This window comes from Cetorhinus maximus, chromosome 4 (genome assembly GCF_964194155.1).
Source record: "Cetorhinus maximus chromosome 4, sCetMax3.hap1.1, whole genome shotgun sequence".
Taxonomy (NCBI): domain Eukaryota; kingdom Metazoa; phylum Chordata; class Chondrichthyes; order Lamniformes; family Cetorhinidae; genus Cetorhinus; species Cetorhinus maximus.
In genome coordinates this window covers 70,375,849-70,396,381 of record NC_135882.1, presented here as the reverse complement: position 1 = coordinate 70,396,381, position 20,533 = coordinate 70,375,849, and the positions used below count along the sequence as shown (strand labels likewise).

The following is a 20,533-nucleotide window of genomic DNA, read 5'->3' as shown; positions in this document are numbered from 1 at the left end:
CGCTTGGCACTGCCTGTGCGGGCGGGGGAGGAGGGCGATCGGGCCAAGTGCGAACATGAGCAGGGGCGTGTTATTAATTCAATTTTAAAACTTTTGTCTTACCTTTATTTGCTTTTGGAAAGCTCATCCTGCCCGTGGATGAGGTTGGCAAAAAACTGCAAAGGCCGCTTAGCCTTTTCGCCTGCCCACCAACCGTTAGGTTGGATGGGCAGTGAAAAATTTAAGTCAGTTGATTACTTAATGGCCTTAACAGGCCTTTTCATTGTCGGCGGGCGCACTCCCGGCTCCGGCGTGTGCCCGCCAACCGAACTATCGTGCAACTGCACGTTGACGTCGGCACGCTCGGCCGACATCAATGCGCATCATTTCACACTTGAGCGATCGGGCGCGCACCCACCCACCGAGCAAAAACTTCGTCCCCGTGTTACATTCTAAAGTTGTTCAATGCCCTCCTTTCTGGGTAATAAAATTCTATTTGAAGGCCAGTTGTAAATGTATGTGAGGTTGTAATGTACTGGTTAATAGAGGTGTTTTAAATATACTTTTGAGCTGGTATAAATAGCTGCCATAAACCTTAATCTGTGAAACCATTTATTCAACTTCAAATACTACACATCAATTCACCAGCTGACCAGTGGATATTTGGAAATTAGATTGGAATTTCAACAATTGTATAAATTGAATTTGACGTTTGAAAGAAATAAAATCTATTAAAATGGAGATTAATTTGGCTTTTTGGATAAATTGAAAATAAGCCAATCTATGAAATATGAATATATCCCTAATTTTCATTTTGTCATTAGTTTGGCCAAACAAACCTGTTTGATTTTGTGCACAAGGTCTGTCTTTTCTTAATTGATAGACTACTTTTGCGCCATTTCTTGCTTTATCCAACCAAGTTTTTTGATTGACAATATACATCATTTTACTGAAAAAGATTTTTTCAATACGTAATATGTTTTATTTTAAAATACCACAAAAGGATATTGTTCTTTAAATGCTTCACCTTGACTACACAGTTGACCTCATTTGTTCCAGTTAAAATAAAATAGCTAAAGGGAGGGTAAGGTGTAGAGCACAACGTGCCTTGTTCCTGTACTAAGCAGGTTCTAGTCTCAACAAAAGGGCTGGGCACAAGCGTATTTATTCAATGAGACTCGTTATATCTCACATTCATCTTGTGCCCATGCCCACAAGTTAGGAACATCCAGTTCTGAATGGAATAATTCATTTCCTCCATTGTTGCTGCTGATAATACAATCATAATGCTGTTGTGAAGAACAGCATAGCGGTGATGTTTCAGTCGAAATTCTCCTAAAATTTAAACAGGAACAGAACACAGTTACAGAGTGCTGACAAAATTGACCTTAAACCATGTTGCCAGCTTGAATGCAAGAATTGCAGTTATGTGTAAATAATGGTTTTACAGAATGAATGAATATTATGACCAGCAAAAAGGGACAAATGTTAGCAATTCCAAAGAATTGATAATTAAAATACCTTCAGAGCTGATGGAGCACATAATTGTAGTGATTAGCTCTGTGCGAAGACAGTGCTCCCACATTAATGACTGTCAAGCCACTTGGGAGATGAAGCTTCATTAGACCTGCATCTGGAATAGATTTTGTTACTCAGCTATGTGTAAAAGACAGTCTTGATTTCAGAGTGTTTGTTTACTGTATAACAAAAATGTTTCTCCCTCAGCTGTACAAAATGAGCGGGATCGAATAAGTAACAGAAGGAACAGCTATGAGAGCAACAACTCACCCTCCATCAACACACTGGCTCAGGCTGAAGTTCGCTCTCATCAGGTAGAGCAGGTGCGGTACAAGAATTTGCATCTTTCGTTCCTCTCATTTCTAGATTTCCTTTGTCTTTTATTGTTACACTTCATCCTTCAGGCAGTACAAATTCCAGGAATCACTCTTCAGCTTCTTTTGATTAGCTGTCATAACTTTGGCAAGGATCAGCTGAGATCCAGGTTGTGAATTAAACAGAGGCAAGGATTTTTTGGCCCTGCCATGGTGGGACCCACTGCTGGTGGTGCGGCGAGCCAGCCAAAATTTCATTGACTTTCGGTGGGACCAGATGATCCCGGCGGGTGGGGGAAGGGTGGGGGGGGAAGAGCATGGCCAAAAAATCCCGCCCTGAGTTTCCATCAATCTTTTATCGACATTATATTGGCTAATCATGAGAACTCCTGAGGAATTTTGTTGCCACTTTATTGATCAGGATTTGAAGTAAAATTTTTCAGATACTTTGATTTTCTTTGAAAATTTGATTTTGAGTGAACCAGCATCCTATGAAGAAATGTAGTTTTTACGGAATTAAATTGCTTGGCAATATTTTACTGTATTAAAAGAGACCAAGGGCTGGACCTTTAAAAATGGTGGGCAAGATTTGGTTGCAGATGGATACCTCATTTCCAACAGATTCAGCTTTTGCCAGTCAGAAGGAAGAGGGCATGGCATTATTCACATAAGGAGGAACCTTAACTTAGCAGGTCCATTTGAACTTGAGTGGCAGCGTGGGAGTCATGAATTGACAGAGTAGATGTAAGCGCTCTTGAAGGGTGGATAATGTTTGTTTAAGTGTTTCTTAAGTTTCTTAAATCCCCTGCTCTTTAAACTTGAATATAAACAGGCTGAAGCTGTCAGTGACAGTTAAAAAAAGCACTATTTGCTGAACTGCTTTGATTGACAGGCCATCTGGTATAGGCTAGAAAAAGAACATTACCACCTGTTTATGCAGTTTCAGTAAAGCCCTTGGTTGACATTTCCCAAGAACTATTATTATGTCATTATGAATGCTTGGCTGAGTTTCAAAGCTAAAATTATCTTAGCAGAGGAGTTCTGAATTCATAGTTTGACTGTTTAATGAGGCTATTAGAAGATTAGTTGTCTTTGATGTGGTGTCTGAATGCCTTTTTGTTTTTATAAGAGATTGAACACTTGAAATTTAAAAGCTTGGGTTTCATAAATAGAAGTTTTTCCACGATCAAGTGTGGATGAATGAGAGCTGTATTTGATTGTTAGAAGTTAATTTTTGAGGTCTGCTCATGATAGATACTGGATGACTGTCATGGGGTATGAGGGGGTATGAGGGGACATGGGAAGTGGGGAGCATGAATTGGCGTGGAGGGGCCACAAGAAGATAAGGGGTGGGTAAGTGGCATGAGTTGACATGGAGGGGTGGGTGGGGAGATCAGGGGTGAGGATGACAGAGTCTAACAGCTTCTAAATCAACTGGGATGAAGTCACAGAGACCCTTCTAACCAGCCCACATCAACTTTCTCCCATCCCTGTGACTGCCTATGATCTGCTCCCCAGAGCAAAAATTGGATCTAACAGGCCCCTTTAAACGAAGGCGTATCTGCTGAGTTGGAAGACTTTCCAACTCGAGCTACCCACCTCAGTAGCAAAAATTCAGCCCCAAGCTATCATGCATTTTTGATTGGTGCATTTATATTGTAGGCTATTTAGTTGGTTGGCATTGCTGTCTAATGTTTTTGGTGGTTAGAAACAGTGGCAGTTATAATAGTCCAAGTTTTGGGGTCAGTGATGAAGACAAGGAGCTTGCTGCTGACCTGAAAGATCTGTCAGTCCCTGTGGTGTGGGTTTTCCCCCTTCCCAACAACAGTTTAAACCTGGCACCAAGTCAAGGGGATGTCTTTGGGAAGCAGCTGCAATGATGTCAGCAAGCTGATAGGCAGCCAATCACATTGAAATCTTTATACAGAGCAAACCAGTAAGTTAAAAGCATTTAATAATCTTCACTTTTAATTTAATTTTCAGAACAAATAAATTATTACAATTAGATTAATATGGAAGTTAAAATAAAGATGAACAAACTTTTTTTAAAATTAAAATGCATGCAATTTTTTTTCATTATGGAGAAATCTGACATCCTACAAATATAAAATTTGCTTTTCAGGGTCTGTGAAGCTGCTTAGCAGTAATTATGAAGGTAGCAGGCCATTTTAAACTCAATACCTCATTCAACAAGGTATAATTCTTTCAAGGATATTTTCAGTGAGACTAACAGTACTGGAGTGGAAATTTTCATCAATTCATAGATTTCCCTTTGATTGCAGTCTGCAGGGACTTCTACTGCACAGCCTCTGGAGAAGCATAGACTTACTGACACCAAATTCCAGAATTCTGCTGTTAACTACATATGTGCAGACTCCAAAGTTACTGTCAGGTTATTGTCAGAGGAGAGTGCGAGAGGAAGACCCTGGGACAGGCAGTCAGCAGCACTTAGAGGAGTGTGTGAGAGGAAGACCCTGGGACAGGCAGTCAGCAGCACCTAGAGGAGTGTGTGAGAGGAGGACCCTGGGATAGGCAGTTAGCAGCACTGCGAAGGATGGGTCTGGCCACGCTGCCGCGGAACGCTCCAAGTAGTTGGACCGTGCCGTACCACCTGTCCCTGGTGGAAAAATTTATGCAGAAAAACACCTTTGACCACAAGTCCATCAGGCAGTGGTCAGCACGTAACGTCCTAGAGGCCCTGAGGGAAAAGGAGAGGGTGGACCCTGTGGGATGGTTCCCCGAGCAGACGGTCAAAGTCATTTGGCAGAATGCCTCATCGCCAGAACTTTCCAACAAGCACCAAGACGTAGCTTGGCTGGTGGTGAGAAAGGCCCTCCCCGTCAGATCCTTCCTACACGCCAGGAGGCTCACCCCCTCTGCACGTTGCCCTCGAGGTGGCTGTGGTGGGGAAGAGACCGTTGTTCACCTCCTTGTGGATTGTGCCTTTGCAAAGAAAGTCTGGAGAGAGATGCAGTGGTTGCTGTCGAGGTTCATCCCGAGCAGTTCTGTGACACAGGACTCTGTGCTCTACGGGCTGTTCCCAGGGACACACACCGAGACAAACATCAACTGCAGCTGGAGGATCATCAACTCGGTGAAAGAGGCGCTTTGGTCTGCCCGAAACTTGTTGGTCTTCCAGCGCAAAGAGTTGTCCCCGACCGATTGTTGCGGACTGGCACCATCCAAAGTCCAGGATTACGTGCTGAGGGACGCACTAAAGCTTGGGGCAGCTGCCGCAAAGGCGCAATGGGGAAGGGACGCTGTCTAAGACCTTTCTACCACAGCGCACCGAGAGACTGGGAACTGTTTAGAGCTCCTCGGGCTGTACAGATCAAAATGAAAGGCTGTAAATGATTGTAATATTGTTTGTACTGATGCACCTGGTGATACATTTTGTAAAAGTTTAACCTGGAGTGTACCCTTGTAATGTTGTTTTTGAAATGGTTTTGAATGTGATTGAAGATATTTTATGAATAAAGTATATTTTTACAAAAAAAAAAGTTAGCAGCACTTAGAGGATCAAGCCTATCTAGAGGATCTAGCATCTATCTAGCATCTAGTCTATGCTCATTAGGAGTAAGGGTAAGATAAAAGCAAGGGCTCATATTCTATTTAGTTAAGATATGTCTGGGGAGCTCAGTCCCGTGATTTGCACATCCTGCAGTATATGGGAAATCCTAGATGCTCATGACGGTCTGGATGACCATGTATGCAGGAGGTGCCTCCGACTAGAACAACTCGAACTCCGGGTTTTGGAGCTTGAGTGGCAGCTGGAGACACTACGGTGCATTCACAAGGCTGAGAGGTTTGTAGAAAGCACATTTCAGGTCACCTCGCAGCTTAAGGAAGTGCAAGCAGAGAGGGAATGGGTGACCGCCAGACAGAAGAAGAGGGCCAGGCAGGTAGTGAGGGAATCCCCCCAAGTGCAGCTCACTCGCAAACTGTTTTTCGGCTTTGGAAAACGGAGAGAGTGACGGTTCCTCTGTGGAGGTCAACCAGAGCAAAGGCCATGGCACCGTGGGTGGTCCAGTTGCTCAGGGCAAGAAGGGTAGAAGGGCAATAATGGTTGGGGAATTCGTTAGTGAGGGGAGTACACAGGCGCTTCTGGGGCTGTAGACGTGACTCCAGGATGGTATGTTGCCTCCCGGGTGCCAGGGTCAAGGATGCCACGGAGCGGTTGCAGGGCATTCTGAAGGGGAAGGGTGAACTGCCAGAGGTCGTGGACCATGTTGGGACCAATGCCATAGGAAGAAAGAGAAATAAGATCCTGCAAGCAGACTTTAGGGAGTTAGGTAGGAAATTGAAAAGCAGGACTTCAAGGGTAGTAATCTTCAGCTTACTCCTGATGCCACACAGTAGTGAGTATTGGAACAGAATGATAGAGCCAGATGAATGTATGGCTGGAGAGATGGTACAGGAGGAAGGGCGTTAGATTCCTGGGTCATTGGGACCATTTTTGGGGGAGGTGGGACCTGTACAAGTTGGACAGGCTACATTTGAACAGGACCAGGATCAACATCCTCGCAGGGAGGCTTGCCAATGCTGTTGGCAAATTCAGTTTGAGGGCGAGCAACTCGGATCTCAAACCAATGTGCTCAATTTAAATAAGGGCAATTACAGAGGTACGAAAAAAGAGTTGTCTAAAGCGGCTGGGGAAATAGACTAAGGGATAGGTCAGTGGATGAGCAGTGGCAGACATTTAAGTAGATATTTCATAACGTTCAGCAAAAATTTATTCCGGTCAAAAAGAAGGACTCGATGAGAAGGATGAACCACCTGTGGTTAACAAAGGCAGTCAAGGAAAGGCAGTCAAAAACTAATGCATACAAAGTGGTAAAAACTAATGGTAGACCAGAGGATTGGGAATCTTTTAGGAATCAGCAGTGAATGACTAAAAAGCTAATAATGAGGGAGAAAATTGATTATGAAAGTATATTGGCAAAAAATATGAAAACAAACAGAAAGAGCTTCTATGGGTATATAAAAAAGAAAGAGAGTAGCTAAAGTGAGCATGGGACCCTTGGAAGATGTGACTGGAGAATTGATAATGGGAAACAGGGAAATGGCAGATAATTTAAACAAATATTTTGCATTGGTCTTCATGGTGGAGGGCACCGTAAATGTTCCAAAGATATCAGATAAGCAAGGGGTTAATGGGAGGAAAGATCTTGTAACAATCTCTATCATGAGGGACAAAGTATTTGAGAAACTAATGGGACTAAAGGCAGACAAGTTGTCAGGACCTGATAGCCTGCATTAAAGGGTTTTAAAGGAAGTGGCTGCAGACATAGTGGTGGCGTTGGTCAAAATATTCCAGAACTCACTGGATTCCGTGAGGGTCCCAGCGGATTGGAAAACCGCTAATTTTGCGCCCTGTTCAAGAAGGGAGGGAGACAAAAAGCTGGAAACTATAGGCCAGTCAGCCTAAGATCTGTCGTTGGGAAAATGCTAGAGTCCATTGTTAAGGAAGAAATAGCAGGACATTTAGAAAAGCTTAATGCAATCAAACAGAGTCAACATGGTTTTGTGAAAGGGAAATCATGTTTGACAAATTTGCTAGAGTCCTTTGAGGATGTAACAAGCAGAGTTGATAAAGGGGAACCGGTAGATGTAGTGTATTTGGAGTTCCAGAAGGTATTTGATAAGGTGTCACATAAAAGGTTATTGCACAAGATAAGAGCTCACAAGTATTGGGGGGTAATATATTAGCATGGATCGAGGATTGGTTAACACACAAAGACAGAGAGCCGGGATTAGTGGGTCTTTTTCAGGTTGGAAAGACGTAACTAGTGGAGTACCACAACGATCAGTCCTAGGGCCTCAATTATTTACTATCTATATTAATGACTTGGAGAAGGGGGCAGAGTGTAACGTATCCAAATTTGCTGATGACACAAAAATAGGTGGGAGGACATGTTGTGATGAGGACATAAGGAATCTGCAAGAGGATATGGACAGGTTGAGTGAGTGAGCAAAAACTTGGCAGATGGAGTTTAATATAGGAAAGTATGAGGTCATGCACTTTGGTGGGAAGAATCAAAAGGCAGACTATTATTTAAATGGAGAGATATTCCAAAAAAGTGCAGCACAGAGGGATCTGGGTGTTCTTGTGCATGAAACGCAAAAAGTTAGCATGCAGATGCAGCAAGTAATTAAGAAGGCAAATGGAATTTTGGCTTGTATTGTGAGGGGGTTGGAATTTAAAAATAGAGAAGTCTTGGTACAACTGTACAGGGTGTTGGTGAAGCCACATCTGGAATACTGTGTCCAGTTTTAGTCCCTGTATTTAAGAAAGGACATACTGGCATTGGAGGCAGTTCAAAAGAGATTCACTAGGCTGATTCCTGGGATGAAGGAGTTGACTTATCAAGAACAGCTAAACAGGTTAGGTCTTTATTCATTAGAGTTTTGAAGAATAAGGGTTGAACTTATTGAAACACACAAGATTCTGAGGGGGGTCTTGACAGGGTAGATTTGAGAAGATGTTTCCACTAGTGAGGGAATCTTGAACCAAGGGACATAGTTACAGAATAAGGGGACACTCCTTTAAAACTGAGATGCGAAGGAATTTCTTCTTTCAGAGGGTAGAGGAATTCTCTACCTCAGAAAATTGTGGAGGCTAGATCACTGAAAGTATTTAAAGAGGAAGTAGATAGATTTTTGAAATACCAGGGAGTTGTGGGCTATGAGGAGCTGGCATGAAAGAGGAGATGAGGCCTGGGGCAGATCAGCCATGATCTTACTGAATGGTGGGGCAGGCTTGAGGGGCTGAATGGGTTACTCCTGCTCCTATTTCTAATGTTCTTATGTTGGGGAAAATTTAAACTAAATTGGCAGGCAGATGGAATCATGAAAAGTAGTTCAGAGGGGAGAGAAGCTGAGATGGAATTAGAAGTTAAAACGCTAGTGAGTGAGTCTGGAAGGCAGAGGAAACATTGGCTACATAAGAAAGAAATGAGTTTAGCAAGGCTAAATTAATATATTTTGATGCAGGGAGCCTGAGGAATAAGACAGACGAGCTGAGAGCACAGATAAGCACGTAGGAGCATGATATCATAGCTATGACCGAGATTTGGCTAAAAGATGGGCAGGATTGGCAGTTCAACATTCCTGGTTATAGGGTACTCAGTTGAGATAGAGAGGAGGATAGAAGAGGAGGGGGGTTGCAATATTGATCAAGGAATCAATTATAGCAGTGAGGAGGGATGATATCTTGGAAGGATCATCAAATAAAGCCATATGGGTAGAAGTAAAAAACACAAAAGGGGCAAACACGTTAGGCCCCCAAACAGTCAGGGAGAGACAGAGGATCAAATACGTAATCAAATTTCAGAGAAGTGTAAGAATAATAGGGCAGTAATAGTAGGGGATTTTAATTACCCAAATATTAACTGGGATAGTTTTAATGTGCAAGGTAGGGTGGGAGCAAAATTCTTAAGTTGCATCCAGGAGAGCTTATTTAGGCAGTACATAGAAAGCTCAACAAGGGAGGGGGCAGTTCTGGACCTAATATTTGGAAATAAGCCCGGGCAGGTGAAAGGCATATTAGTAGGGGAGCATTTTGGAGATAGTGGCCATAACTCAGTTAGATTTAGGATAGTTACGGAAAAGGATAAGTTTGGACCGGGAATAAAAGTTCTAAACTGGGGAGAGACTAATTTCTCTAAGATGAGATACGATTTGTCCCAAGTGGACTGGGAGCAGCTACTTGCAGATAAAACTGTGTCAGAGCAGTGGGAGGCATTCAAGGAGGTAATAGTGAGAGTACAGAGCAAATATATTCCCATAAAGACAAAGTGGGGGACCAAGTCTGAAGAACTCTGGATGACAAGGGACATAAAGGTTAGGATGAAGAAAAAAAAGAAGTTTGTGGCAGATACCGAGGGCTCAATACAGCAGAGTCCTTAGAGGAGTATAAAAAGTGCAGGGGGGAACTTAAAAAGGAAATTAGGAAAGCTATGAGAGTACATGAGAAAACATTGGTGGGTAGAATAAAGGAAAACCCAAAGGGTTTTTTTAAATATATAAAGAGCAAGAGAATAACTAGGGAAAGAGTAGGGCCAATTCGGGACCATAGAGATAATCCGTGTGTGGACCCGGAAGAAGTGGGTACAGTCCTCAATGAATACTTTGCGTTGCTCTTCCGAGTGGAAAAGGACGATGCAGATATAGACATCAGGGTGGAAGACTGTGAAATATTAGAGGAAATTAACATAAAAAGAGAGGAGGCACTAGCGGGTTTAGCGGCCTTACAAGTGGATGAATCTGCAGGCCCGGATGAGATGTATCCCAGGCTGTTGAGGGAGGCAAGGGAAGAGATATCAGGGGCCCTGGCAGTAATTTTCAAATCCCCTCTGGCTACAGGTGAGGTGCCAGAGGACTGGAGGACTGCTAACGTTGCCCCATTATTAAAAAAGGAAGGGATAGACCAGGAAATTATAGGCCAGTCAGTCTAACTTCAGTGGTGGGGAAATTACTAGAAAGAATTCTGAGGGACAGAGTATATCTGCATTTGGAGAGACATGGATTAATCAGGGATAGTCAGCATGGGTTTGTTAAGGGAAGGTTGTGTTTGACAAATTTGATTGAATTTTTTGAGGAGGTAACCAGGAGTGTTGATGAGGGTAATGCATTTGATGTGGTGTACATGGACGTTAGCAAGGCTTTTGATAAGGTCCCTCATGGCAGACTGGTCAATAAAGTAAGAGCCCATGGGATCCAAGGCAAAGTGGCACGTTGGATCCAAAATTGGCTGAGGGGCAGGAAGCAGAGGGTGATGGTAGAGGGATGTTTCTGTGACTGGAAGTCTGTTTCCAGTGGGGTTCTACAGAGCTCGATGCTGGGGCTCTTGCTGTTTGTGGTGTACATAAATAATTTGGGCTTAAATGTAGAGGGTATGATCAAGAAGCTCATGGATGACAGGAAAATTGGTAAGGTGGTAAATAGTGAGGAAGATAGCAGTAAACTGCAGGAGGATATGAATGGACTGGTCAGGTGGGCAGAGCAGTGGCAAATGGAATTCAACTCAGAAGAGTGTGAGGTAATGTGTGAGGGGAGGGCTAACAAGGCAATGGATTACACTATGAATGGTAGAATCCTGGAAAATGCTGAAGATCAGAGGGACCTTGGTGTGCATATCCACAGATCCCTGAAGGTTGCAGGGCAGGTAGATAAGGTGATTAAGAAGGCATATGGGATACTTGCTTTTATTGGCCAAGGCATAGAATGCAAGAGCAGGGAGGTTATGCTGGAACTGTATAAAATTTTGGTTAGGCCACAGCTGGAATACTGCATGCAGCTCTGGTCACCACACTATAGGAAGGATGTGATTGTACTGGAGAGGGTGCAGAGGAGATTTACCAGGATGCTGCCTGGGCTGGAGGGTCTGAGCTATGAGGAAAGATTGGATAGACTGGGGTTGTTTTTCTTGGAACAACGAAGGCTGATAGAGGTGTATAAGATTATAAGAGGGATAGATAAGGTGGATAGGAAGGCACTTTTTCCATTAGTAGAAGGGTCAATAATCAGGGGGCATGGATTTAAAGTAAGAGGTGGAAGGCTAAGAGAGGAGTTGAGGAGAATTTTTTTCACCCAGAGGGCGGTCGGAGTCTGGAACTCACTGCTTGAAAGTGTGACTGAGTCAGAAACTCTCATAACATTTAACATGTATTTAGATATTCACTTGCGTTGCCATAGCCTCCAGGGCCCTGGGACAAGTGCTGGAAAATGGGATTTACGTTGTCAGATCTTTGTTGACTGGCACGGACATGATGGGCCGAATGGACTAATGTGCTGTAGACATGAGTCTATGAGTTCACACAGTAGCGATAGCGAATGCTGACAATTTTGGCATCATTACCACAGCAATATCTAGACCATTATGAGGCAGGTTCCACGACATAGGGACAAACAGTTATTTTATTTTGTGATTATGATTTGGTACCTAGTCAGTGCACCTTCCCTTAAAGCTGGAAGAAGAACGCAAATGCTAGAAAGCACAACAGTGCTTTTCTGGCCTATGCAGGCATAACCACCTCCATCTCTGACAAACAGATCAATTCTGTTTATATTATTATTAGTCATTGTTTCCTCCCAAGGTGCCTACCGAAAACCTTTTCCTCTGTTGGTGGGGCACATGACTTCTATAGACAGTAGCACCACCTCATTTCTCTCAGTTGCTGACAGCAGGGTTGTCATCTGCAACAGGGCAGCAAAGTGAATGCACTAGAAAGAACTCTGCATGAATCTCTTTTGTCACTAGAAGAAAGGCACAGTTAGCCACATCTTTCTTAATGTGCACACATCTTGTTCCCAAAGCAAAAAATATATCAAATTACAGTTTGACCTACATATTGTATCGCACACTGAGGACAGAATACCACCATGAGTTAAATCATTGTGATTTGCTAGCTTAAAATTGGCAACATAAATGTAACTTTTGGAGAAATACAGTTGTGTAACACGCTTAGTAGCTACTGTGTAAGGTGATCATTGTTGATTTATCATGAAATGCTTGGCCATGATATACCATCCCCAAGATTCTAATATCTTTTTGTTTTACTTTTTGAAGCTGGATAATTAATTTTCTCAGCATAATTTTGAATGAAATCAGATGTTTGGCTTTTATCATGACAAGGAAATAATAGGTGCATTCAATTAATATGCAATGTGAGAATTGTTCTTTAACAACACATAGCAATAAAAATGCATTTACGACAAACAAAACAATGAATCTTTTTTAATGGACTACACTTAAAAAATGGGGAACTAGTGCTCAGTATTAAATGTTCCAAAGCTTTTTCAGAAAAAGTTAATTAACTTTCAAAGACTTTGCGTGGTATGGTTTTATGATATTCTTTGCAAACAAAACACTTCTTTTGGTTGACTGATTTTTCTGGCTCCATGTTTTATTTTTCAATGGTATCATGCTACTAAAAACATGAATCTTTTTAGAATTCAGAAACCTGTTTGCAGGTTCTTTTAAAATCTCATTGATGGTGGACAAACAACAGGCTGCACATTTCCATTCACATTTGTCACAAGTGAAGCAAAAATAATCTCATTTGGTTTTTTAATTATCTGCATGAATGCTTCTTTGGATCGTGTTCTGAGAACAGCAACTGCTTGTGAAAACAATTAACATTTCCTGAGCTGTAATTTAATTTGGTCCCGGTTTTTGTTTCTCAGCAGATCACCTTTTCAGTTTCTGCAGCAAGCGCAGACATTACCACAAAGAAAATTGCTAGTATTAGCGATGTCTGTGAATCAATGAAGGAACAGTTGCTGGTTTTGGTGGAATGGGCAAAATACATTCCAGCTTTCTGTGAACTGCCGTTAGATGATCAGGTAGAGTATGAACATTTTTGAAAATGGTCATTTAGTTTTGAACTGGAGAGACTTATAGCAACTCATTGCTGAATTGCATTGTGTGTATACGTGTATGTATTTGCACTCACACATCCATATGTGCATATACACATGCATATGGAATTCGAGTAATCGAGTAACTACAGCACAGATGGAGGCCATTCATCCCATCAAGTCAATGCTAGCTCTCTGTAGAACAATCCAGTCAGTCCCATTCCTTCACCTTATCCCTGTAACCCTGCAAGTTTAATTCCGTCAAGCACCCATCCAATTTCCTTTTGAAATCATTGATCGTCTCCACTTCCAACACTCTTGTAGTACCCCCAATCCATCTTCAAAATGTGAGCCCAACATTTCTTAAAAAGTGAGAGGGGGAAGAATCTCTAAATAAACTCATTTATAGAAGGAAACAGGACTTCTTGTTCCTTCCTAGATGATAGTGCATCACCAGAAGTTATGATTTGGAAATTGCTGTAATATCCTGCCTACATTGAAGGACATTTGGGCAGCAACTGAATTAATTTTAACTAAAATTTGAGCAAACTGATCAAAACAGCAAGTATACTTGTAACCTAGATGCTCACATACATACATTATGAGCCTATTGTATAACAAATATATTGAGGGTAGGAAATGCTATCGGCTATTATTCGATGACTCAACTGTAATTTTAGTTATAAATTGTACTCCATCTCTCCTTAAAATTTCCAGAGACAGGTGAGGAAAAATAAAATTGCCCTGTTCCAAGTTAAGCCAACTTAAAGTTCCTCCTAGCTAAGTTCCTTCTAGAGACTCTGGTATGAGAACTCATGATTTAGCATAGTTGAAACTGTTAGATAATGGAATGACATAGCTGTAGGATCTAAAAGTTCAAACTTTGGATGCATTGCTCTGCTGCAAGGAATCTAATTTATGATTTAAAAAGCTAGTGACATTTTTAATGATTATGAAAAGAAGGCTTTGCATTTATATGGTGCCTTTCACCACTCTAGGACATCCCAAGACACTTTATTGTCAATGAAATACTTTTCAAGTACTGTTGTAATGTAGGAAACTATGCATAATAGTGCATTTCATTAGTGCAAGTTTTTCACATGTAAAAGAATCTCCATAACGCACCAATACTATTTAATCATCAATTTATTGTATGGCTCTTTTTGGGCTGAATTTTCCCAGTGGCTTCAGGACCCTGGCTTTGAGATCAAATGGGGGTCCCAAGCCTGCACTTTCCAGCAGCAGGACTGGTTCAGCTATTTTGCCAAAGGCAGTTTCCTAGTTGGCCTCTTCTGGACCCAACGTCCAATTAAAGATGGTGGGCAGGATGTAGATACAGCTGGCCCAATCATTGGGCAGGCATCACTGAAGCCTTGGCAGCTCCACTGGGAGAGGTGGGCAATGCTGTGGCAGCTCAGAGGTAGAGAGGCCTGGAGAGGCAAGTAAAAAAAAAATCCTGTGGACCAAGCTGACAGACCCCTCCAGATTGCCCATTGGGATTTTGGGGGTGGCCTTTATTGCCTGTAGCCCCCTCATTGATACATGGAGACTCCAGCTTGAATAGCCTCCTGGAAGACTGCAGGGTGCCAGCAGCCTCACTTAATGGTCCCTTCAATTGGCTGGCCGCTTCCCTGGGGTGGGCAAATGATCTGACACACAGTACATCCTAGGGAAACTCCAATTCATTACAATTTGTGGGATGTACCAAATAGTTAAAGTGGCACTTTAGTGTAATGGTTATGGCAGACTAGCAATCTAATGTTTAAATCCCAGCAGGTTACAAAATTCAAATAACTGAATTCAATAAATCTGGTAATTTATGCATTTATTTACTTCAGAAAGAATAATCATAAGTTATCCTGTCCTTCATCCCAATCAGTGCTGATGGATAATTCACTAAATTTTAAATTTTTGTTCTTGTTTATAAACCCCCTCCATGGCTTTGCTCTTGCCTATCTCTACAGTCAGTATCTCTTCTAGGGTGCTCGATTCCAGTGACTCTGGTCTTCTCTGTATTTCCTCTCTACACTGTTGATGGCAGAGTTTCCAGCCCCCTCTGTTCTAATGGTTGAAAGTTTTCATCCTTCACCCACCCATTCCACTGCCCCCCCACACCTCCCCCACACCCCCCTCCCAAATTCCAACAAAGCTTTTTCTCCTCCTCAAAACACATATTTCTGACCAGCTCTCAGTCATCATTCCTGCTTTGTTTTCCCTCTGGCTCTGTGTCTATATTCCTCATAACTATAGGAAGCCCCTCAGAATGCGGAGATACGATTTAGGAGCAGGAGTAGGCCACTTGGCCCCTCGAGTCTGCTCCCCCATTCAATATGATCATGACTGATCTGAATGTAACCTCAACTCCACATTCCTGCCTACCCCTGATAACCTTTCACCCCCTTGTTAATCAAGAATCTATCTAACTCTGCCTTAAAAATATTCAGACTCCGCTTCCACCTCCTTTTGAGGAAGAAAGTTCCAAAGACTCTCAACCCTCTGACAGAAAAAAAATTCTCCTCATCTCTGTCTTAAATGAGCGACCCCTTATTTTTAAACAGTGACCCCTAGTTCTAGATTCTCCCACAAGGGGAAACATCCTCTCCACATCCAGCCTGTCAAGACCTCTCAGGAGCTTAAAGGTTTCAATTAAGTCGTCTCTCATTCACCTAAATTCCAGTGGATACAAGCCTAACCTGTCCAGACTTTCCTTATAGGACAACCTGCCCATCCCTGGTATTAGCCTTGTAAACCTTCTCTGAATTGCTTTATCAAATGCCTTCTGGAAATCTAAGAATAGTACATCCACCGGTTCCCCTTTATCCACAGCACACGTGACTCCTTCTAAGAACTCCAATAAATTGGTTAAACATGATTTCCCTTTTACAAAACCGTGTTGACTCTTCCTGATTGCCATGAATTTTTCTAAGTGCCCTGCTATAACATCTTTCATAATAGCTTCTAACATTTCCCTATGATAGATGTTAGGCTAACTGGCCTATAATTTCCTGCTTTCTGTCTCCCTTTTTGAATAAAGGAGTTATATTTGTTATTTTCCAATCTAATGGAACCTTCCCTGAACCTAGGGAATTTTGGAAAATTAAAATCAATACATCAACTATCTCACTAGCCACTTCTTTCAAGACCTTAGGGTGAAGTCTGGTTATTTGTCAGCCCACAGCTCCAGCAATTTGCTCAATACCACTTCCCCAGTGATTGTAATTTTCCCCGAGTTCCTCCCTCCCTTCCATTTCCTGATTTACAGCTATTTCCGGGATCTTATTTGTGTCCTCTGTAGTGAAGACCGAAGCAAAATACCTGTTTAATTCATCCGCCATCTCCCTACTTTCCATTATCAATTCCCCAGACGCACTCTCTATAGGACCAACACTCACTTTGTTAACTCTTCTTATTTAAACATCTATAGAAACTCTTACTATCCATCTTTATATTACTAGCTAGCTTTCTTTCATACTCTAATATTTCCCTCCTCATTAACCTTTTTGTCATTCTTTGCTGTTCTTTATATTCTTTCCAATCTTCTGACCTGCCACCTGTCTTAGTGTAATTATATGCTTTTTCTTTAAATTTGATACTGTCTTTAACTTTTTTAGCTAACCACGAATGGTGGGCCCCCCAACCTTGGAATTTTTCTTTCTCATTAGACTGTATCTATTCCATGTATTCTGAAATATCTCTTTAAACGCTTGCCACTGAACTTCTATTGACATATACCTTAATCTCTTTCATGCTTTCATAATTGCCCTTATTTAAGTTCAAAATACTAGTTTTGGCCACACTCTTTTCTCCCTCAAAATGAATGTAAAATTCAAACATATTATGATCGCTGCTACCTAGGGGTGCCTTCACTGGGAGGTTATCAATTAATCCTATCTCGGTGCTCAATACCAGGTCTAGTATAGCCTGCTGTCTGGTTGGCTCCAGAATGTGCTGTTCTAAGAAGCTATCCAGCAAACATTCGATGAACTTGTCTTCTACACTATCTTTGTCCATCTGATTTTTCCAGTCTATATGGAGATTATGTTTATTGTTATTGCTGTACCTTTCTGGCAAGCTCCCATTATCTCTTATTTTACATTCTGTCTTATTGTGTAGTTACAATTCGGAGGCCGATTCACCGCTCCCACAAGTGACTTCTTGTCTTTATCATTCCTCATCTCAATCCAAACCGTTTCTACATCCTGGTTTCCTGAACTTAGGTCATCCCACTCTAATGTGCTAATACCATCATTAATTAACAGTCACCCCTCCACCTTTTCCTAACTTCCTGTCCTTCCTAAATATCACATACCCTTCAATATTCAGATACCAATCTATGTCATCGTGTAGCCATGTCTCTGTAATGGTTATCAGATCGTACTTATTTATTTCTATTTGTGCTATCAGTTCATCTGTTTTGAATGCTATGTGCATTTAGATACAGAGCCTTTATTTTTGTCCTTTTATTATTTTTGTAGCACCTAGCCTTATTTGCTGATTTACTCTTAAAATTGTCTCTCTGTCCCTTCCTGTCACAGTCTGTTTATCATTTCCCATATTAATACCTGTCTCTCTTGCCTTGTCTCTACTCTTTGGTTTATCACTTCTTCCCAAATTTGATCCCTTGCCCCCACTGTTCAGTTTAAAACCCTCTCTACTTCCCTAGTTATGCGGCTCACAAGGACACCAGCTCCAGCACAGTTCAAGTGTAGATAGTCCCAATGGTACAGGCACCCACTTTCCCCAATACTGCTGTCAGTGCCCCACAAACTGGAACTCACTTCTCCCACACCAATCTTTGAGCCACACGTTCATTTCTCTAATCTTATTTGTCCTATGCCAATTTGCAAGTGGCTCAGATAATCCAAAAATTATAACCTTTGAGGTTCTGCTTCTTAATTTGGTGCCTAGCTCGTCATACTGACAATGCAGAGCCTCCTTCCTCATCCTGCCTATCTTGTTGGTACCTACATGGACCACGACCACTGGATCGTCCTTCTCCCACAGCAAGTTCCTCTCCAGCCCTGAGCTGATGTTCCAAACCTTAACACTTGGCAGGTAACAAAGCTATCTGAACTCTTGCTTTTTGCTAGAGAACAGTGTCAATCCCCCTCACTATACCGTCCCTTATTATCAATACATTCCTTTTTGCTCCCCTCATTTGGATGGCATCCGGTGCCAAGGTGCCATGGTCAGTTTGCTCATCCACCCTATAGCCCTTTCTCTCATCCAAACAAGCTGAGAGATGCTCAAACCTGTTGGACAATTGGTGAGGCTCACACTCCTGCCCTCTGGGTCCCCTTACCTGCCTCACTCTAGTCACACTCTCCTGTCCCTGGCCACTGACCAAATCAGAAGACCCTATCCTAAGTGGTATGACTGCCTCCTGGTATAAAGCATCCAGGTAATTTTCCCCATCCCTGATGTGTTGCAGAGTCTGCAGCTCAGCCTCCAGCTCGATGACTCTGAGCCGAAGTTCCTCGAGCCACAAACACTTACTGTAGATGTGTTTGCCCTTGATCACAACATTATTCAGGAGCTCCCACATGCTGCAGCATTGACACATCACTTGCCCTGCCATTCTTAATGTGTTTTAAATAATTATTTAATTATATTAATCATTTATTTATGTTGTTTTCTTATATATTTTATTAACTTTACCACCAAATTGTGTACTATTTTAAACCTAAGGGATAGAGTATCAATCAATAGTTTACAAAAGTAGGGAGGTCATGTTGGAGTTGTATAGAACCTTGGTGAGGCCACAGCTGGAGTACTGTGTGCAGTTCTGGTTGCCACTTTATAGGAAGGATGTGATTGCACTGGAAGGGGTGCAGAGGAGATTCACCAGGATGTTGCTTGGGGTGAAACATTTAATTTATGAAGAGTGGTTGGATTGACTTGGGTTGTTTTCATTGGAGCAGAGAAGACTGAGGGGCGACCTGATCGAGGTGTACAAGATTATGAGGGGCATGGACAGGGTAGATAGGGAGCAGCTGTTCCCCTTAGTTGAAAGGTCAGTCATGAGGGGATACAAGTTCAAGGTGAGGGGCAGGAGGTTTATGGGGAATGTGAGGAAAAACTTTTTTACCCAGAGGGTGGTGATGATCTGGAATGCACTGCCTGGGAGGGTGGTAGAGGCGGGTTGCCTCACATCCTTTAAAAAGTACCTGGATGAGCACTTGGCACGTCATAACATTCAAAGCTATGGGCCAAGTACTGGTAAATGGGATTAGGTAGGTAGGTCAGGTGTTTCTCACATGTCGGTGCAGACTCGATGGGCCGAAGGGCCTCTTCTGCATTCTGTGATTCTGAGAATAGAACTTACCTACTTACCAGATACTCACCAAACAGCTAGCTCCTTTCCCTGTAGTAGAGCAAGAATGAATTTCTATGGGGTGAGAAAGAAAGAAAAAGGAAATGAACAACTCCTTCTCCCCCTTCACCGAACTCCCAACTCACCAAACTCCAAGTCTTCACTCCGTTTGCCAAGGCTGCACTGAAGAACCCTGAATTTATAGTAAACTGAACTAGGGCTACAGGAACAAGATTCAACCAGTTAGATAATGTTTCTTTGTATTAAAGGCACTCTTTAAATATACATTGTTGATGTGCTCAGAGGTGTTTGTGAGAAATGTAATTAGATGCTCCATGAGTGCATACCTTCACTTTCCTTTAAGTAGAAACTGATTGTTTTATTCTGCATTCAGCCTGATAAGTCAGCTTTTTTAAAAAAAAACGTTTCAGTGAGTCCATGGATAACTCAATGTGTAAATGTGCTCTGTGGTGTGACACTGAGCCATAGAGGCCAGAAAGCCAGTGCCTGCGTTAACTAATGAGGCTGGGCGTGTTCCCAGTTGGAATGTTACAATGAGCTAGGGTGCTTGGGCAAGATAGGGGAAAGGTTAGCTATTGTTCTCACTCCTGAGTGTCAACCAGAGATGCTTGCTGCAAAGTGCATGTGCAGCTGTTTCAAAATTGAACCGACCACTGTAGCAATCAAACCTTTAAATAAAGAAGAACATTTCTATAGCACAACATCTGTGAGCTGATGTTACCTCAGGAAGTGGCCTGTAATTTTAAGGTAGTTAAAGGCTATTGATGGAATGCGGTCTCATTAACTTAACTCCAATTGAAATTACTTTGATCACCAGTGCATTTAAAATGATAAGTTGTAACTAGTGCTGAAAATTCATGATTTTTAAGGATTCCATTTTCAATTGAATATTTATAACGTCATTCCACTGACCAGTGCAAAATCCCAAACTACGTTGGAAAACAGACGTATCTCACAGCCCCACTCCTGTAACACTGTGAAATCAATATGCATTACAACAACTGGGAATTGATCCTGACCTGCCTTC

At 42.1% G+C, this 20,533-nt stretch overlaps 1 protein-coding gene across 8 annotated transcripts in view; it reads left to right on the top strand.

The window, feature by feature from the left end:
- Positions 1–20,533, top strand: part of LOC144679678 (hepatocyte nuclear factor 4-gamma-like) — a 190,545-nt gene that overhangs the window by 151,122 nt on the left and 18,890 nt on the right. For 7 of the 8 annotated variants that reach the window (XM_078540286.1, XM_078540287.1, XM_078540285.1 and 4 more), the window contains 2 exons: positions 1,705–1,820; positions 12,999–13,157. In XM_078540286.1, coding sequence (XP_078396412.1) covers positions 1,705–1,820; positions 12,999–13,157 — 275 coding nt within the window. The remainder of the gene's footprint in view (positions 1–1,704; positions 1,821–12,998; positions 13,158–20,533) is intronic. The other variant, XM_078540284.1, reaches the window with a different exon arrangement.